The sequence below is a fragment of the Drosophila kikkawai genome, chromosome 2R, assembly GCF_030179895.1.
Source record: "Drosophila kikkawai strain 14028-0561.14 chromosome 2R, DkikHiC1v2, whole genome shotgun sequence".
Lineage (NCBI taxonomy): Eukaryota > Metazoa > Arthropoda > Insecta > Diptera > Drosophilidae > Drosophila > Drosophila kikkawai.
The window spans coordinates 19285008-19302070 of record NC_091729.1 but is presented as its reverse complement, the minus strand read 5'-3'; the positions used below and the strand labels follow the sequence as shown (position 1 = coordinate 19302070).

Sequence of the window (17063 nt, the reverse complement as noted above, 5' to 3'; positions counted from 1 at the left end):
AGCCCCAGTGGGGCGACGGGTGGCGACGAGGGCAAAGCGCAACTTTTGAATTGAATTCCTCGCCTCTTAAATGGATCTCAGATTGGAATTGGGCAAGAGTATGCGCTGAAACGGTTAGGATTTTTCCAGGGCAAGGATTTGAATCGATAGAAGTTGAAATTGAGAAAGGATTTGCAGCATTCCGAAAATTCTGTAATCTTAAATCATGTTTTTAGTAAGGCAAAGGATTTACAAGTGGAAGTCTTTGAAAAATAAAGATATATTATTTTTATAGAGAATGAGCTAAAGTACTATACTCGTATCAGATTTCTTAAATATAGTTCTGGTTAGTTTTTACTTATTCATTTAAGATTGATTAGAAAGAACTTTGAAAATTCAAACGTACATTGCAAATAAGAAACACTTTTTTAAAGGTTTTTCAACTCCATTTTCCTCTCATGATTTTCCAGAACTGAAAGCGTATTTCCACTTCCATTTTACCCTCTTCCAAATGGAATTGAAGTCCTGTTTTTTAAGCTTAACCTCCGCGAGGAGGATACCTGGGCATTGAGGCGGCCACAGCTTGCAATTTACCATTAAAATTTATATGCGTTTCCAGCGGCGTTTAGCTGAAATATATGGCCAGCAGAGTTGGCCTGGCCAAATATTGTTGGTAAATAGTTGCTGCCGACGCCCGAAGTCGTCGTCGCAGTCTCTGCCGGCGTCGCAGTTGCCAGATGAAGCACGGAAGGCGGCGGAGGGGCGTGGCTGTGTTTTACAAACTTCTTGAGCATGTTCAACATGCTGCCGCTGTGTGTGCGTGTGTTTGTCTGTGACATGTGAAGCGTAAAACCAAGGCAGGATTTAGAACTTTGTACGTCGGTCGGGAAATGACAAAGGGAAAAAAGAACAGAGGGAAAAACTTTAAAGAAGATATTAGATTGAAAGTTGCCCCAGTTCGGGGTGGACAGTTTGGACAACTTGCTGCTGCTCTGCTAATGCGCCGGGGTGCTGCTGGGGTGGAGCAGAGCAGAGCAGGAAATTCCCAAGACTTGATCAGGCCAAGCAAATTTGCCAGCAAAGCGATGATAATCGGGTTCGGGTTCCGGCTCCAAATAGTTGGCCAAGCGCCCACCCCGAAATAACCAATAATAATAAGGAAGAACCCTGGGAGAATGGAAAATAGGAAACAGAGTAAAGCAGTCAAAACAAGAAAAGGTGTCTAAGCTAAAGAGAAATAAATGGATGGATTATTTACAAGAGAAGCTTAAATTGTGATAATATTGTAGAGCGAATTGACTATAACTGAACTAGCTAAAGAAGAGGTTAGTTCGAGTGAATAAATAAATACATTTTTAAGTCAAAGAATAAAACAAGTAATCTTATTTCAATTTATTTCCTATAAATAAAATTGATATAAATGCTTTTTATACCTTCTTTCTCCACAAATACGAGATATACAAGTAATACTTTGCTGAACTTTGACTGCATCTGGAGCAGGACAGGGTTTATTTTTTTCCCTCGTTTTTTTCTTTCCTGAAGTGGCAACAGCATAAGCAGCTCTTTAAGGCAGCGACAGCCAAGCTCTTAAGGAGCTTGCTGGCCAAGTATTGAGCTGACAGGAGGAAGACCGGCTAGGTGTCATCGATTTGACACTGCAGAAACGGCATTTTAACAAGCTCAAAGTCTATGATTTCCATTTTCAAAACTCAATTCTTATGAACTGTGTTGTACCTTACTCTCCTTGCAGTTCCGCCCGAATCCGTGATTATATTGGACAGCAAGGGGGCCACCATCAAGGATCACACACTGGGGCCCTACAACGAGGGCTCCGGCATCAACATCACGTGCGTGGCCATCGGCGGTAAGTCCCAGATATATGTATGTTTGTATATAAAGTACTGAGGGTTTTGCGGGTTTGTGTACTTGGGCGAGAGACGGAGAGTGTGTGTTGATGCTGGCTGCCGCTTGTGTCTGACAATTAAAAGTGATGAGCGTGAAAATGCAGGCGAAAGATTTTCACATTTTATTTAATTTCCACCCGCCTGTCTGCTGCACGAACCCGAACTCGAGCTGGAGCCAACGTGCAGACAATCGAGGAGCTCTGCCACACACAATGCCCACACAAATTGCATTGAGAGCACTTGAAAATTGCTAAAAGCCAAACAAGACAACAAATGAAACAGCGAAAGGCACTTGTACACACACGCAGCCAGCCACACACCGCACACATTCCGTCCCAGAGCCCGCACCCACCAGGAGGGGACACTCATCCACTCCTTGCACTTGTGAGCACATAAACAAACAGGGGGACCGGCTAAAGCGCTGCCGGCTAAACGCCAGAGACAACTCCGAGTCTAAGCCGTTTGGCAAACATATCAGTTGCACACACACGTCCCCGATAATTCTTTTTCTTGCCCTTACCAATCCGCCCTCCACCTCGTCCTCTCACTTGCAGGTCGCCCGCAGCCAAGGGTCACCTGGCTGCACGGGAACACCGTCTACAAGGACGCCAGCGTGGGCCAACCCCTCTCCGAGCGCCGTGTGGCCAATGTGCTGTCCCTGCCTCGGCTGGAGCGTCGGAATCTCCACATGCAGCTAACGTGCCGGGCGGAGAACAATAATTTGACAACGCCAATTATCAGCAGCGTCGTCCTCGACATGAACCGTGAGTACCCCGGCCCGAGAAGCCATCATCCCCGAGTCCGTGTCTGGGCCTAACTAATTAATTCTATTGCTTTCACCCCCCTCCTTCGACAACCCGCTGCAGTGCGTCCTTTGATTGTCAAGCTGCAGGGGGAGAATCGACCACTGTCGGCGGGGAATTCTTATCAGCTCAGCTGCGTTGTCATCGGAGCACGTCCAGCGCCGACGATTACCTGGTGGAAGGGCAGTACCCCCATGAAGAATACTCATGAGATTGTAAGTGGAAGCATGGCGAAACAGAGGCCAAGCTCGACTAGAGAGTGTCCTTTGTGGTCTTGGATAAGGGTGGCCTCATCAAGAGAAAAGGATTCTGCAAATTAAAGAATATATTCCCTTAAGCCTGGCTTAATTTTGTTTCCAAAAAAAGATTTCTTTAAAGGAAAGTAAATGTTTCTTAAAGAGTTTGGATAAGAACGAGAACGTTAAATTATAATATTTTCTATCTTAATTATAATCAATGTAAATCAGAACCACTTAGCCAATCTTTACCATTCAAAACTTTATTAAATATCTTGAATTAAATACTAAAGTATATACCCCACAGTATATACCCTACCCGTGAGAGTAACTTCCTTGCAGACCCATTGCTACCCCGCTCGAAATGTTTATAAACATGCAAATTTCAAATGCCTGTCATCCTTGTTAATGGCCGCTCTGGAGTACAATTTCTACTCCCCCCATTTCCCAGTGGCAGCCGTACACATGCTTTGCGGTAATTGAAGTTGCTCGAACGGTAGTCACGTAGCGAGGGCCTCAATTAAAAGCCACCCCTATCTGGGCCGCAGGACGTGCGGGCCAACGCCAACCCTTTCCGATTCCTTTGTCTTGGCCAACTTGGGCTCAGCCATTAACTTGCTGCTCTCCTTCTCGTCTCGTTATCCAGGCGAATCCGGACGGGAATATGACCACCTCGGTGCTGACATTCACGCCAACCATCGATGACCGCGGCAAGTTCCTGTCCTGCCGCGCCGAGCAGAGCATGATACCCGAGTCTGGCATGGAGGATGGCTGGAAATTGGACATCTATCGTGAGTACAGACCCGCTTAATATTTAATTCGGCCTGCCAAAGTTTTTAATGAAAACGAAAGCACCAAGGCATGGCTTTAAGAACTGTGTAAGGAATCGCTGCACTGGGAGGATCCTGCACCTCCTCGACTCGACTCCCAGCAGCTCCATATTTTTCTTCGATTCTCCTCAGCTGCGGCAAGTTTTGGCAAATTAATTTCCAGCGGCGGCCGGTGAAAACTTTTGCACAAAAACTTGCGAAACTTTTTAACCCGCCACAAGCACCGCAAGCAGAGCCGCCACCGACGCCGGCGCCGCTCGCAAAGTCATCTTTACGCTTTTACAGTTTTCGACCTGTTTGCACAAAATTTAAATGGTAAAACCACGAGGAGGGAGGAGAGATGGGCCCCCTCCCGAAGCCCGGACCGCTTCCTGTTTGCCTTGGGAGTGCGGTCTTGTTGCTTACCTTTTAACTTTTCCCCTTTTTTGTTCCGCCCAACGGCGCCAGGCAATTCGATTGAAATATCTGGCTCTGGTTGAGTCGCCGCGAAGGGAAGGAGGAGCACGGACCAGGGCAGGGGCACTGTTTGCCCAATTTGATAGATTGCTTAATAAGCTTAATTGATTCGCATTCGCGAACCAATTTTGAATTAATCAAGTTAAAATTTTACCCAGTTACCAGTACCTTTTTCTCCGCCGGAACAACATTTCCAGGGCCTAATTGGGGCGAAAAAAAATATAATAATAAACAAACAAGCAGCTGGCACAGAAGGAGCAACAACTTAAATTGCCTAATTTGTGCGGCTTACACAGTAATTACACCTTTGGCCGGTGCTCAGGCATTTTATTTGCCTGCCAGCCAGCTTTATTATTTGTCTGGCAGCCGATTTAAAGTAATTAGCCTGCTCCAGGAGCCATGGCAGCAAAGCCCCATACTATATATATACATATATCTGATTTCGTTCACAGATATACCGGTGGTGAGTCTGGAGCTGGGAACCAATTCCCTTAACTCGACGTTGCGCGAGGGCATCGATGTGTTCTTCGAGTGCAACATAAAATCGAATCCGTGGATATACAAAGTTAGCTGGCGGCACAATGTAAGTGACAGACAGATGCCGTTTTACACAAGTTACCTCTGGTTGGGAGAGGGCTCTTAACAGCCCAGTGCCCCCATCCCCGACTGGCTAATTTATATACCACCCTCACTTGACTTGGGGCACTTTCAAAAGGAGCAAGAACTGCTTACATGGGCTGTATGTGTGGCGGCGTTATTATTATTATTATTATTTTCATTATACGCCATACATACATTACCCTGCGGCAGCGAATCCGGCCGAGATGGAGCGCATAATTGCTGCATATTTTAGGGCTGCCAAAGGGCCAAAAAATGGAGTTCTCAACGCTCACACACACACACACGCACACATAGATCGCACAATTTATTATTGAATTACCCGGCAGTGGGAGAGCACTTAACAATTTATGCAGGCCCGGCCTAATTTATGCAGCCACCGGGGCTTCAATCAGCCGCCCCTTTGGCCTGCGGGGCGTATGCGCAATGTAACGCAACATAAAAGTGTTATTAGCTGCGAGAAATTAAATTTATTTCAATTTAGCAGTTATCGGTAAATTGAATTCGATTCAATAAATTATTATGCCGCACAAGCAGCCCGAATTTGCGAAGCCTTTTCAATTTGCGTTCACTTTCCGCCCTCTGACTTCTGCCTTCTCCTTTCGATTTCAGGGCGAAATTCTGGCCAACAATCCCGCCGAGGGCATCGCCGTGTCCAACCAGAGTCTGGTGCTGCAGAACGCCAGCCGGGCGAGGAGCGGCATCTACACCTGTGTGGGCAGCAACCGGGAGGGCGACGGTGAGAGCAATCCCGTCCAGCTGGACATACGATGTGAGTAACGAAGGCTGCACAGAGTGTTAATTTACATAACAGCTTAATTAAAACGAATTGGATCTTTCGATTGCAATTTGTAACTAACACGTTACACAATGCAATTACAAGAGGACTCAGCAGGACGACTTATCCTGCCTGCTGCCAGGGACAAATTGAGTTTTTCCCGTAAATCAGACAAATAAATCAATTAAACAGCAGCAGCAGCAGCAGCAGCAAGTCGGCCACAAACGAGGCAACAATGCCGGAGCATTTTCTTTAAATGTTTAATGTTCGAGTGCTGACAGATCTGGCTGCAGGCCAATGGCAGCTAAAGTGGGAATCGAACCCAAGTTGGCCAATGTTTTCCTTTAATTATGCAGATGTCGTCTTGGCCATTCAACCCGACTTCAATCTCATTCTCTTTGTATCCTTGCAGTTGCGCCCGTGTGCCGACCTATTCAAAAGACCACTTACAGCTCGGGCAGGCATGAAACCGTTAAGGTAGCCTGTGAAATTGATGCCAATCCCGCGGAGACCACCTTCGTCTGGAAATTCAATGCAACGCAGGGCGAAACGGTGGACATACCTGCCTCGCAGGTGGCCGTGGATCGGGGCCGCAGTATTGCCCACTACACACCGATGACGGAGAATGTAAGTGCGCCTTCCCCAACCCCCTGCTATTACCAATCCGAACCCAGATCCCTATTCGTAATCATTTCCATTTCCATTCCCTTGCCGGGACTCCTGGAGGTCAAATAAATCAGTCCCCGGCACGCCCTTGAGGGCCGGCACATAATTTTCCAAACGAGTTGCGGTTTTGAATTTTCAATTAAGGTTGAAAAGGTGTGTCGCCATCGGCGTCGCCATCGCCGCAGTGCATGCATAAATTAAGCCAACGAAATGCATTGTCACTCAGTCCGCACCACCCACAGACTCGGTTTGGTATACAGACCCTTTACAACCCCCCATACGCCCCTCTACACACATCCCTTTACTCACGCCCTCACTCATCCTCTCATGTGTGTGTTTGCGATTTCTTCTTTGCATTGCCAGGACTACGGAACGCTGCTCTGCTGGGCCACCAACGAAATTGGCGATCAAAGTGAACCCTGCGTATACACAATAACCCCGTCAGGTGAGTACTATCGCTGGGGAGAAGGGGGAGAGGACGAAGGTGGTTCTCGATTCACCTGTCATTGGGGCTATGTGGAGCCATTGCCCTGCGGCTCGCGTGCCTGCAGCTTGGGTTTCATTTCAGGGATTGCAGGGCATGCGAGGTTTATTCGGGACATATAAGAAAATTATTATTTTACCAGTATAAATCGAAAGGTTTTATAAGTCAGGTTAGAAGATAATCATAGTTTAAGTTCGTATTCAATAACCAAAGAAATTTATTCACAAATTTTCAGTTTATTGAAAGTTGTCCACTATTTCTAATTTGAAAGATATGCTTATATTTGTCTTTATAAAATCTATAGCATAAATTGCTATATTTTCCATCTTGCTTTTAATTAAATAACCATTTCCACGACTCACAATAGAATTTATCGCTCAGAAGCATGCTCTTGGTTAGCCACACGGTATTTGGAACTCCGTGAGTCGGATTTTCAGCCGTGGGAACAAACTCTGGCTTTCAGTGCGCTTTGTTTATGTTTTGTTTTGGGTTTTGCAAAGTCCTGCTGTGCCGATGACTTTGGCACTTTGGCGCTTGGCTCCGCTGGCTGCCGCCTGCTGGCTGATGGCTGCCGGATTAGTCAAACCGAAGCCGCCAGTTGGCTTATTGATTTTGAAGCCACCTCGGGAAATATGTACACGCAAAGCTGCAGACAAATGCTACGAGTCCGTGGCATTTGTAGCTTGATCTGCCTCTGAGCCGGAATAATAAATATCCTTTGGTTTTTTTTTGTTTCTGTGTTCCCTCTGTTTTCGGTGGGATTCCAGGCGAGCCGGATCCGCTGCTGAACTGCACGGTGCTCAACCAGACATCGACGGGCTTCCAAATCGAATGCATCGAGGGCTTTGACGGCGGCCTGCAGCAGGACTTTATAATGGAGGTTTACATGAATGGAACGACACGCAATCCCAAAATTTCCAAATCAAAGTGAGTACGAAGTCGGCGTTGCAGGCAAGACAGGAGCAGTAGCAGGAGCAGGAACAGGAGCGGAATGGACACAGAGCAATCAGAATCACACGCCATGTGACTTCTGCATTACAACAAGCCCAACGAGGCGTGGCATCGGGCAGAACGCATGGCCATGGCGATGTCCACATCCAGTGGCACAGCCACATCCACATGCATATTCTCTCGGCCTCATCCAGCTCTAGTTGCTCCTCCTTCTGAGCACTGCTCTGCGCTTGGCGAAACCCATTTGTTCGGCTCTTTGGACTTCCCTTTTTTGCGGTTCTGCCGCTCTTGATTTGGACATTCAGATATCGATTCAACTCCGTTGCAGGCGACCATACTTTGAGGTGAGCGGCCTGGTGCCAGGACTGGGCTACAATGTCTTCCTCATCGCCCAGAACGGCAAGGGCCGTAGCAACGCCACCATTTTGCAGGTCTACACGCTGAAGGATCCGGAGAAGCAGACGGGTGAGTTTAATCACAGGGGAGGGCCCAAAAATGAATCCTGATGCGGGCTGCGTGTCTCTCGCTCTCTCTCTATCTTTCCTGCCTTTCTCCTGCACTTACAGCTGCTTCATTTGTCTTTTAATTTGCTTTAAGTTCTGCTAACATGGTTTTCTTTCCTTCTCGGTTCCTCCGGCCGCCTTATTTCGATTGCACGCTTTCCTTTTAGTTAAAATAACATTCACTAAGTCCTATCAGAGATTCAGGCCGGCCTTGCCCAAGCCCAAGGCGACGGCCACCACGACAAGCGACTGCATTTGTGATGAGGATGAGTTTCTGAACCTGGGCAAGGGGATAAGCCACGACGAGGGCAAGGACGTTGTCCAGCAAGAAGGTAGCGGTGGATACTATTTTCATTTAATTTTCTATTGATTAACTAACTCTTAGTTGTTTGTTGTTAACCCTTGATTTGGTATGTTTTGTTATTTAATTATGTGTTATTATTTGTTTAACTTTTAAATTGCTTCCGTTTTGATTTATATTTAGGTTAAGTTCCTTTTGTAATAACCAATAATGTTACAATTATTTTTCTTTTTGTTGTACATTTTTAGCTATTTATGTTTCTTTTTTTAGTGCTTTTATTTTATTATTATTTTAGTTGTGACTAATTTTATTAATTACTGTTTTGTTTTCTTGTCTTTAAATAAATTTCACTTTACATTTTCACCCCAAACACTGCACACAAATAAATCCGGCTGCCGAATGGTTTTATTTTCCTTTCTTTCTTTTATTTTATTTTGCTTTGGGGGCTCTAAAAATTCCTGGCATGCCGACAAGGACTGGGACAAAAATTAGCAAGCCCAGCGAGGGGGAATGTGGGGATGTAAGGGACAACAAGGCGGATTACAACGCGCAGATATGCACAACTAGACCCACATACATGCACCCGCACCCACACACATGCAGCTCATTAAGGCGGCACTAAATTCAAGGCACGTGCGCCAGGACCTGCCACCGACAACAATAACAACCAAAGGACGCAGACTGGACCAAGAGCGGAACGTAGTTAGCAGCTCATAAAACAATGCAGGCTCAGGGAAAGAAGGAGAGGGAGACTAAGAGAGAGAGATAGAGAGAGAAAGAGTGCACACTTCGAGAAAATGTTGTTTTATATTCTCATAGAAAGTTCTTCATAATCCCATAAAACTGTAATAAAAATGTAAATTAAAATCAATTAATCATGTCCTTGAAGTTGTACAGAGTTCTCTAAGCGTTTAAGGTCATTTGTAAAGTTTAAAACAATCAAATAATGTATACAATTAGGTTCGCAAATGACTCCTTTACTGTGTACTAAGCTTCTGACCACATTATAATACCCCACAAAATATATTAAACTTATCAAGAGTCTCTAAGAATTCCAGAGAATTTTAAAGACATTTTTCTTTGTGCATAAGGAATATGTAAATGCCACAGCACATGCTTATCCCCCAATCCTTGGTCTCTTTCCGGCTGCCTTTATTTTTTACTCTCTTACGCCGCTCTCTCGCAGACCTCTCCCTGGCCTATGCGCCCGTCATCGAGGACATCCGGCCATTCCTCGGCATTCTGGCCGGCATCGTGGGCAGCGTTTTCCTGGTGGCCCTCATCATTGTGATTGTGGTGCGTGTGCGCGGCTCCTCGGGGCGCGATCGCAATAATTACTCGCATCCGGGCAGCGGCGTCGTCGGCGTGTCCGGCGCCACCGGCACCGGCTCCGGGTGCGGCGGGGGTGGCGGCGTGGGCGGCACCACGGCCAATGGCAACGGCAGTCTGGGCCTGCTGGCCAGCAATAACAATGGCAGCCTGGTCATTGGCACACTGGGCCACAATGGCGGGCAATCAGTGCAGGACATGCATCGCATCGGCCGGGAGACGTGCCATGTGACGAGCAGTCTGGATAGCATCGACAAGAACCCGGACATCATACCGCAAGGTGGGTTGGGTGAGTTTCCACAGGTGGCCCAGATTGTCACCTCTTGCCATCATGATCCCTTCCTAATCCCCTGCACTCACTCCTCTGCTTGCAGATGGCCACGACGTGGACGATGAGTGGACGACGAAGGGTCATGGCCGGGCCTACGCCACAGCGGCGCTGGCCGAGCAGAATGCCGTGATTAACTCCGGCACCTATGATCACCTGATGCCCACGTACGCCGTGGTGGACAAGAAGACGGGCCCGCCCCCGGGCCACGGTCCCTACATCCAGTACAACACGCTTATCCCCGTTAGCAAAATGGGCGCTTACGCCAATCAACAGCAGCAGCAGCAGCAGCTCCATCATCAGCAGCAGCAGCCGCAGGCGCCGCAACAGAAGGTGAGTTATGGACACCCTAATCCACTTCCCCGTCGGACACTAAACCTTTTACAATATGCCCGAGCAGCCACCGCCAGGGTCTTAATTTACGAGCCAGGGACAGGCCACTGGCCAGGTGGTGGTCCCACTTGGCTGCCGGGCTCCACATATTTTGGGTTAAGTGGTTTTTATAGCCAGCAGTTTGTTGCTTATCTTAGGAGAAGAAACAGGAGTCTTTAAAGGGAGGCTATCGGAAAATAGGTGTCAATTAGCAACAAAGTAAATTCCTTAAAGCTGATATAACTCTACCTTTAAGAAACCTTTAAGTATTACTGATTCGTGAATGCTTATAAATTCAAGACAACTATTAAAAACTCTCTCGAAAACTTTCGAATACTGTCATTGAATAATGGCGAAATATTTCCCGCAACTAACCCCCAAGGAAATTCCCTTTGAAAACTACCGAAGGTCGTCCGTGAAGTAAGCGAAAACAACAATGACTCGGTGGGGAATAGAAGTGCAACAGCATCATCTGCAGTTGCAGCAGAAGCGAAGAAACCAACATAATTTGAAAATCATTTAAGAAGAAATTTCTCTTTGGATGCCACGCCCCCGAAGAGCTGGGGCGCAGTAAGGGCAGCCGCAGCAGCTGCAGCAATATAAATTTTCCATTTGCGAATTTAATAAAAATAAGTTGCAGGCGGATCCAGCGCGAGACAGAAACCGCTAAGGATGCAGAGGATGTGCGCATCCTGCTGCCAGCTCGAAATGCAATAAACGGCCAAGTGTGTGCCTTCTTGGCGGAAGGGAAAGCCAGTCGGGGGTAGGGCTAGGGCCAGCACCAGACACATTACGGACAGGCGCCGCATGTGGGTGTTGTCTGGCCTAAACAAACAGGCCGGCAGCAGACGTAAAGCTGCCTGAAGCGACTCGAGAGGTGTAGTAAATACCCGCTAAAGTTTAACCTGCTCGGGGATAAGCGAGGGTTCACTAAACACTTTAGTTGTATTAAGAAAATATCAGTGGAAAATTGTATTTATCGAGGCTTATTTTTATATATATGCCCTAATTTATATTACATAAATCCTTTTCTATCTTTTCACCCTTAGACTGAGCTCAGCTATAGTGAACTATCTGCCCCGCTGGTGGGTAGTGCCGTGGGCGTTCAAAGAATGGCCCCCTATTGCAGCGCGACCTTGGGACGGCCGGGCAGACAGGCGGAACTGAAGCGGGCCGAGCCGAACATCTACTCGCAGGTAAATGTGATGATGGACGACGAGATACTGGCCGACCTGCAGGCGGCCACAGCCTCCGGCAGCAGCTATGTGGCCGGGGCCGTGGTCGACAATGTGGGTGGCGCCGCCAATCTCTACGTTCAAGGATACGCGACGCGGGTGTAGCCTTGGATTCGTTAGCCTATGATTTTGTTTATGATTTTGTTATTTATTTTTTGTTAAATAAATGTTATTTATTATCCTGCTTAAAGTTGAGTTGAGTTCTCGCTGTGTACTCGAGACCTGCACGTTTTAATTACATCTGTCGGTGGTACTGCCATAAAGAGCTGACCATATCAATAACCAGGTAGAAAAGAAAGCTTGCTGCACTGGCTGGCAAAATATTTGCTTTCCATTGTCCGGCCTTTCTGAACATTACTCATACGCAGCGTAGCACAAACAAAACGAGCTGCAAGCAAACAGACTACTGAAATCTCAGTTTACGCAAATCGGGTTTAAAGAGAGACGCAGGACGTGCCGACAGACGTGAAATAATGACCGAGGAATATCCTCGGTACAAGCTGCCAAGGTATTTGATGGGATTGGGCCAGAGAATTGAGTACCTGGAGCGGCTGAGCGCAGATTTTCAGAGAATCTGACTGTAAGAGGTACAGACTTGATAGATATCTCGAAAACGATGTAGCTGCCCATCTTGGCAAAGCATTTTTCAAATTTGTCTGGCCCTGGCAGACAAGTTATGCTTTCATTTTAGGGAACAATCCCCACTAGACATTGTTCGGGTCTTTTTGTTTATCGAACCTGCTTTCAGTTCCCTTAATAATTGAAATGACTTGAGTTACGACCAAGTGCGGGTGATTCTATGGACAGGCCCAAATGCACTTAAACAGCTCTCCGTTCGGTGGGAACACGGACTTTGGGAATACAGGCCAAAAACAACAATTACGGCCGCAGGAGCACAGTCCTGGCAACCATTTCACCTAATGACATTGTTTGGCTTTATTGTCGTTTATCGAAAAGTTTTACACGACATGCAGTTGGCTCTGGACTTCCTCTCTGCTCTGCTGGCAAAAAATTCTGGTCATTGATTTCAGTTTTTAGTTTGGCTATTATATTAATTCGATTCTCTATGGCTCTTGTTGGGGACCATATTGTTTTTTCTCTGTTCAGAATATTCCGAAACTCTGCTTTATAAGCCAAGTTGTGAGGTCATAAATACTAGACACACATAATTCTCTTCCCGAAGAGCACATTCAATATAATCAGACGATGTTCTACTTGTTTACTTATCCCTCCAGCCCATCAATTTTAATAGATATGGCGCTAAAAATTAATTTCATTAAAATCTCGTTGAGCGCGTTGAAGACAACAACGTAAATATGCCTCACCCAGGCACACACGTTAATTACGGAAATAAGCATATAAACATGCCGCACATACACACCCATTTAAGCCAACTCACAGCTACAAGGCCCACCCACGGGCCAATTATTGTAGTAGCTCACCGCATAGAGTCCAGGCCCGGCTTCTTGTTCGCCACCGTGGCTACCATGTTGGCTAAATAAACGCCGGGCGCGTTGTTAACTATCAGTAGCAGCGACACGAGGGGGAGAGTGCCGGCAGCGGTGGAACCGCAGAGCCAGCGATGGCTGCAATCTGCGCGGGCAACCACACTGGCATATAAACACACTGACTCTTCAGATGTACATATAGTATGGCGAGTTCAACATATAATTACACATACGCATATTAGTACGCTGTCGAGTAACTTGTTTACTTTGGCATTTCATATTGCATTAAGTACCATAAAACGCAAGTGATTCACAAGAGGTTACTACTAGAATTAAATGCAAATAAATAAATATGTGAAAAGGTGTAGTAGATGATGGATAGGAAGGCTTAACATTTAACATTTTTAAAATATGTGTTTATACAAAATTACAATTGCTTACACATGTGGGGCGGTGCTTTAAGTAATTTGTTACAATATTCACCTTAGTTTGAGACTCCGCGGACTTTTTTTTACACGCATTATTATCATTTAACCTTCCCTTTGATCAATTACTTTTGTTTTTAAACAACTAGACCCTCCAAACTCGCGACTAACTTGCAGCATATAAATCATCACATGACTAAAACCTCATTACCTACTCCTCTACCTGAACACCGCAGATCGATCTGGCCCATCATCCCATGCCCATGTACTCGACCAGCCCGATGTTTGGCACAAACACCACCATCACCGGAGTCACCATGTCACATCCATCACAATTGGCCACCTTCTCGCCGACGCCGCCGCCGCCCATCTTTGCCCATAGCGTGGTGACCACCGGCGATGGCCTCCTGCAGCCTGTGACGTGCATGGGACTGGTGGCAACATCTTCGGCAACGGCCTCGGGCCCAATGCCAATCCCCCAGCAGCAACAGCAACAGCAACAGCAGCAGCAACAGCAGCAGCTGACGGCGGCCAATGGCGGAAACGGAAGCATCGTCGGCATGGGCATGAGCCTTTATGGCAGCGATGTGGTAAGTGTCAGTTTGATGTACTCCCCAATTCCTGGAGTGGACGGGAACCGAGTCGCTGCTGCTGCTCCTTGTTGATAGCGCTCCGGTCGTCAAGGCAGCCTCGCCTAATGTCCAAAACGTTGAAAGCATCAATATGCAAAGTGGATTTTCAGGCAAGGATTTTTGGCATCGATGCAGCCAAAGGGGAACAGGATGGGGGTGGGGGAGGGAGAGCCGGCAGCAGGAAACATTTATCTTGGCCCCCCTCCGCCCCCTGCGGCCCGCCCGCATTCGTGGGCATCTTTTGTGCCCAATTTTGTTTTCGTTTTTCCCTTATAAATGGTAGCCGCTGGGGCGGAAAATGGGTTTTTGCGGTTGGCCTGATAACTGTTCAAGTGATTGCAGCCGCCGAAAGGGTATCCAAATGTTGAAAATTAAGAGCGGAAGCTGTTCGAGTTCAGATATTTAACAGCAAAAAAAGTGTACGCCTACAAGCAACTTAATTTTCGGGGACTCGAAAGAATCCTGCTTCCCCATTCCGGTGTTTCCCCTACATTAGCTCCCTGTTTTCAATCGATTAGGCCACCACCCAGTGCGTCATCGATCAACAGATGACTCAAAGGCGAACTCACTCTCGTGACAATGCAATTTTCTGGCCATCCATAACCCTTGATCCCCCCAACAGACAGCTTTAAACTCAGCGCGAGGAGCTTTTGCCGCCATTTCGAGGCGGTAAATGACCTCTGAATGTGCCGCAGGATAAAAAAAAAAATAAAATTAAGCTGCCGCCTGTCCTGCTCTTGCCGCTGGTGACTGTCATTCATTGTCTCTGCCAGCCGCCTTATAAATACGCCATTATGTATACTCTCGACGCAGAGCATTGCGTTCGCAGTGCCTGTCCTGTCCTAGTCGTTGTCCTGGCCAACAGGCTTCAGCCCCTGCATTGTCCCTGCTGATACTTGCTCCGTAAAAAGAATTACGTTTTTACAACAATTTCATGCCAAAAGGACACTGCGGTGTGGCAACTTTTGACTCTAATGATTGCAATTATTATGACCCAAATAAGAGGAAGAACGACAGAGCAGAAAAAAGACGAGCACAAGCACAAGGCAACATCATCATCAACAGCAGCAACTGAATTCACAATGTTTTATTCCCACTCTCTGCCGTGGCTGCCAGTTTTTTTGTTTGCGTTTTTGCGATGCCTTTTCTTGAGCTGCTCCTTTTGTCTGCCAGTGATGTCGGTTGTCCTTGTTTTTCCCGCTCGATTCCCAGCGGCGGCCCAGCCTGACACTGTTGGCCCAAGGGAGTTGGCCAAAACACAGCAAATGGCTCCGAGACTTGTTGGTTTCTTACTTTTGTTCTGTTCTTGCCTCGCCGCTGATGCCACTCTGCCAAAACCAAATATTACGCATACGCAACGTTTTTGCTCCTGACTCCTGGCGGGGAACGTGAATTCGTTATGGCTGCGAGTACTCAAATAATGTGCGGCTCATTAATTTTAAAGCAGCGCTATTTAGTGTCTTCCCTTGGCCAGGCAGGCTTGTTTAATTGTTCCCAATTCGTCGCCGAGAATTCCTCTCATCTGCTCCTTTTTTTATCGTTCTCAGGGCAAGCCACAGCTGCTGAAGACCGTTCCCGAGGAGCTGCACCATCAGCTGAACGGCGAGGATGTCCTGATCGCCCAGGATCGCAGTCTCGGAGTCGGAACACGCTTCTGACGCTAAGCTCGCGGCCAGGAGGAGGAACTAATCTGAAGTCAGAGCCAAACAGGAAATGCAAATCAAAAGAGCGTACTATGGAGAGCCAGAGAGAAATCGGGGAATAATTGGTAAACAAATTGACTATAAGTTGTATGTGATGAGGGCAGAGCAGGAAGCCAGCTAACTTGGAGTTGATTTTAAAGGAGCTGAGCTGCGCGGAAAGAGCAACCTTAGTTGGCACTTTTTTAAACAAATCAAAGAACATTATATGAGATGGGATGTAACCTGTAAAAAGATAACAATAAACCGTGCTTGCCAAGGATTCGAAGCGAATGCAAAGCTCGGCATTGAAATGAAATTCCACTAGGCCTAAGCAGACATGTGTAAATTATGGAATACAATTAACATGGATAGCTATAATTACGACTAACATTAAAGCGAGGACACTGAATTGTTAATATATTTTTAAACAACAGCTTTAAGCGCCAAAAGAGATGGAAAACTTTTAGCTATGTAAACGAATTCATAATTGTTGTTGACCTTAGTTCGAGTGACCTAACTCCCATTACCATTTAGCTTGTAACCTAGGCTTAACTACGGCATTTACCACATCTAAATCAAATTCATCTAGCTGTAAGCTCAAACTTAGCATAGTTCAAATTGTAATTAAAAATCATAAAGAATTTAAACCAACCCTAACCCTAAGCCAACTAAATAATGAACGATTAATAAACGACTCTAATTAGCAGGCCACGGTTTGCATTTTATACGTAAAGAAAAGGTATGAGAAGTGGAAATCCAAAGAGGTTGGCCGATTAACCCGGAAAACCCAGGAGAAAATGAACTCTAGCTTAAGACAGCTTAAGCATAAAATGAATAAAATAAAAGTCTAAGGAACTGCATGTAAAATATTTAACTGAATATTAGGCTAAAGTTAATAAATTAAATTTAATAAAATGTATGAAACAAGAACGAGAGGAGTGTTGATTTAAAAGGGAAGAAAACAGGGAAAGGCTTTAAAAATCAAGTTAAGTAAATGTATAAGGGAAAATTATTAATTAGCTAGAAAGATGAGTTATCTTTGTGTCCCCTCCCAGGGTCACTGATCTCGGCCCCACTAAATTAGGCCTTTTTGGAAGGTATCT

General features: G+C 46.3%; 1 protein-coding gene across 6 annotated transcripts in view; it reads left to right on the top strand.

The window, feature by feature from the left end:
- The window catches only part of side-VIII (sidestep VIII), a 56494-nt gene extending 39655 nt beyond the window's left edge, over window positions 1-16839 (top strand). For 2 of the 6 annotated variants that reach the window (XM_041777133.2, XM_041777132.2), the window contains 16 exons: window positions 1730-1843; window positions 2438-2647; window positions 2750-2901; window positions 3569-3713; window positions 4661-4791; window positions 5439-5598; window positions 6017-6231; window positions 6634-6715; window positions 7522-7681; window positions 8034-8170; window positions 8376-8540; window positions 9696-10127; window positions 10213-10499; window positions 11588-11734; window positions 13883-14236; window positions 15826-16839. In XM_041777133.2, the coding sequence (XP_041633067.1) occupies window positions 1730-1843; window positions 2438-2647; window positions 2750-2901; window positions 3569-3713; window positions 4661-4791; window positions 5439-5598; window positions 6017-6231; window positions 6634-6715; window positions 7522-7681; window positions 8034-8170; window positions 8376-8540; window positions 9696-10127; window positions 10213-10499; window positions 11588-11734; window positions 13883-14236; window positions 15826-15936 (3002 nt within the window). In that variant the 3' untranslated portion in view covers window positions 15937-16839. Of the gene's footprint in view, window positions 1-1729; window positions 1844-2437; window positions 2648-2749; window positions 2902-3568; window positions 3714-4660; window positions 4792-5438; window positions 5599-6016; window positions 6232-6633; window positions 6716-7521; window positions 7682-8033; window positions 8171-8375; window positions 8867-9695; window positions 10128-10212; window positions 10500-11587; window positions 11873-13882; window positions 14237-15825 lie in introns of those variants that run through there. The other 4 variants (XM_070284551.1, XM_017169494.3, XM_041777135.2 and 1 more) reach the window with 4 other exon arrangements.
- The last annotated feature ends 224 nt before the right edge of the window (window positions 16840-17063 follow it).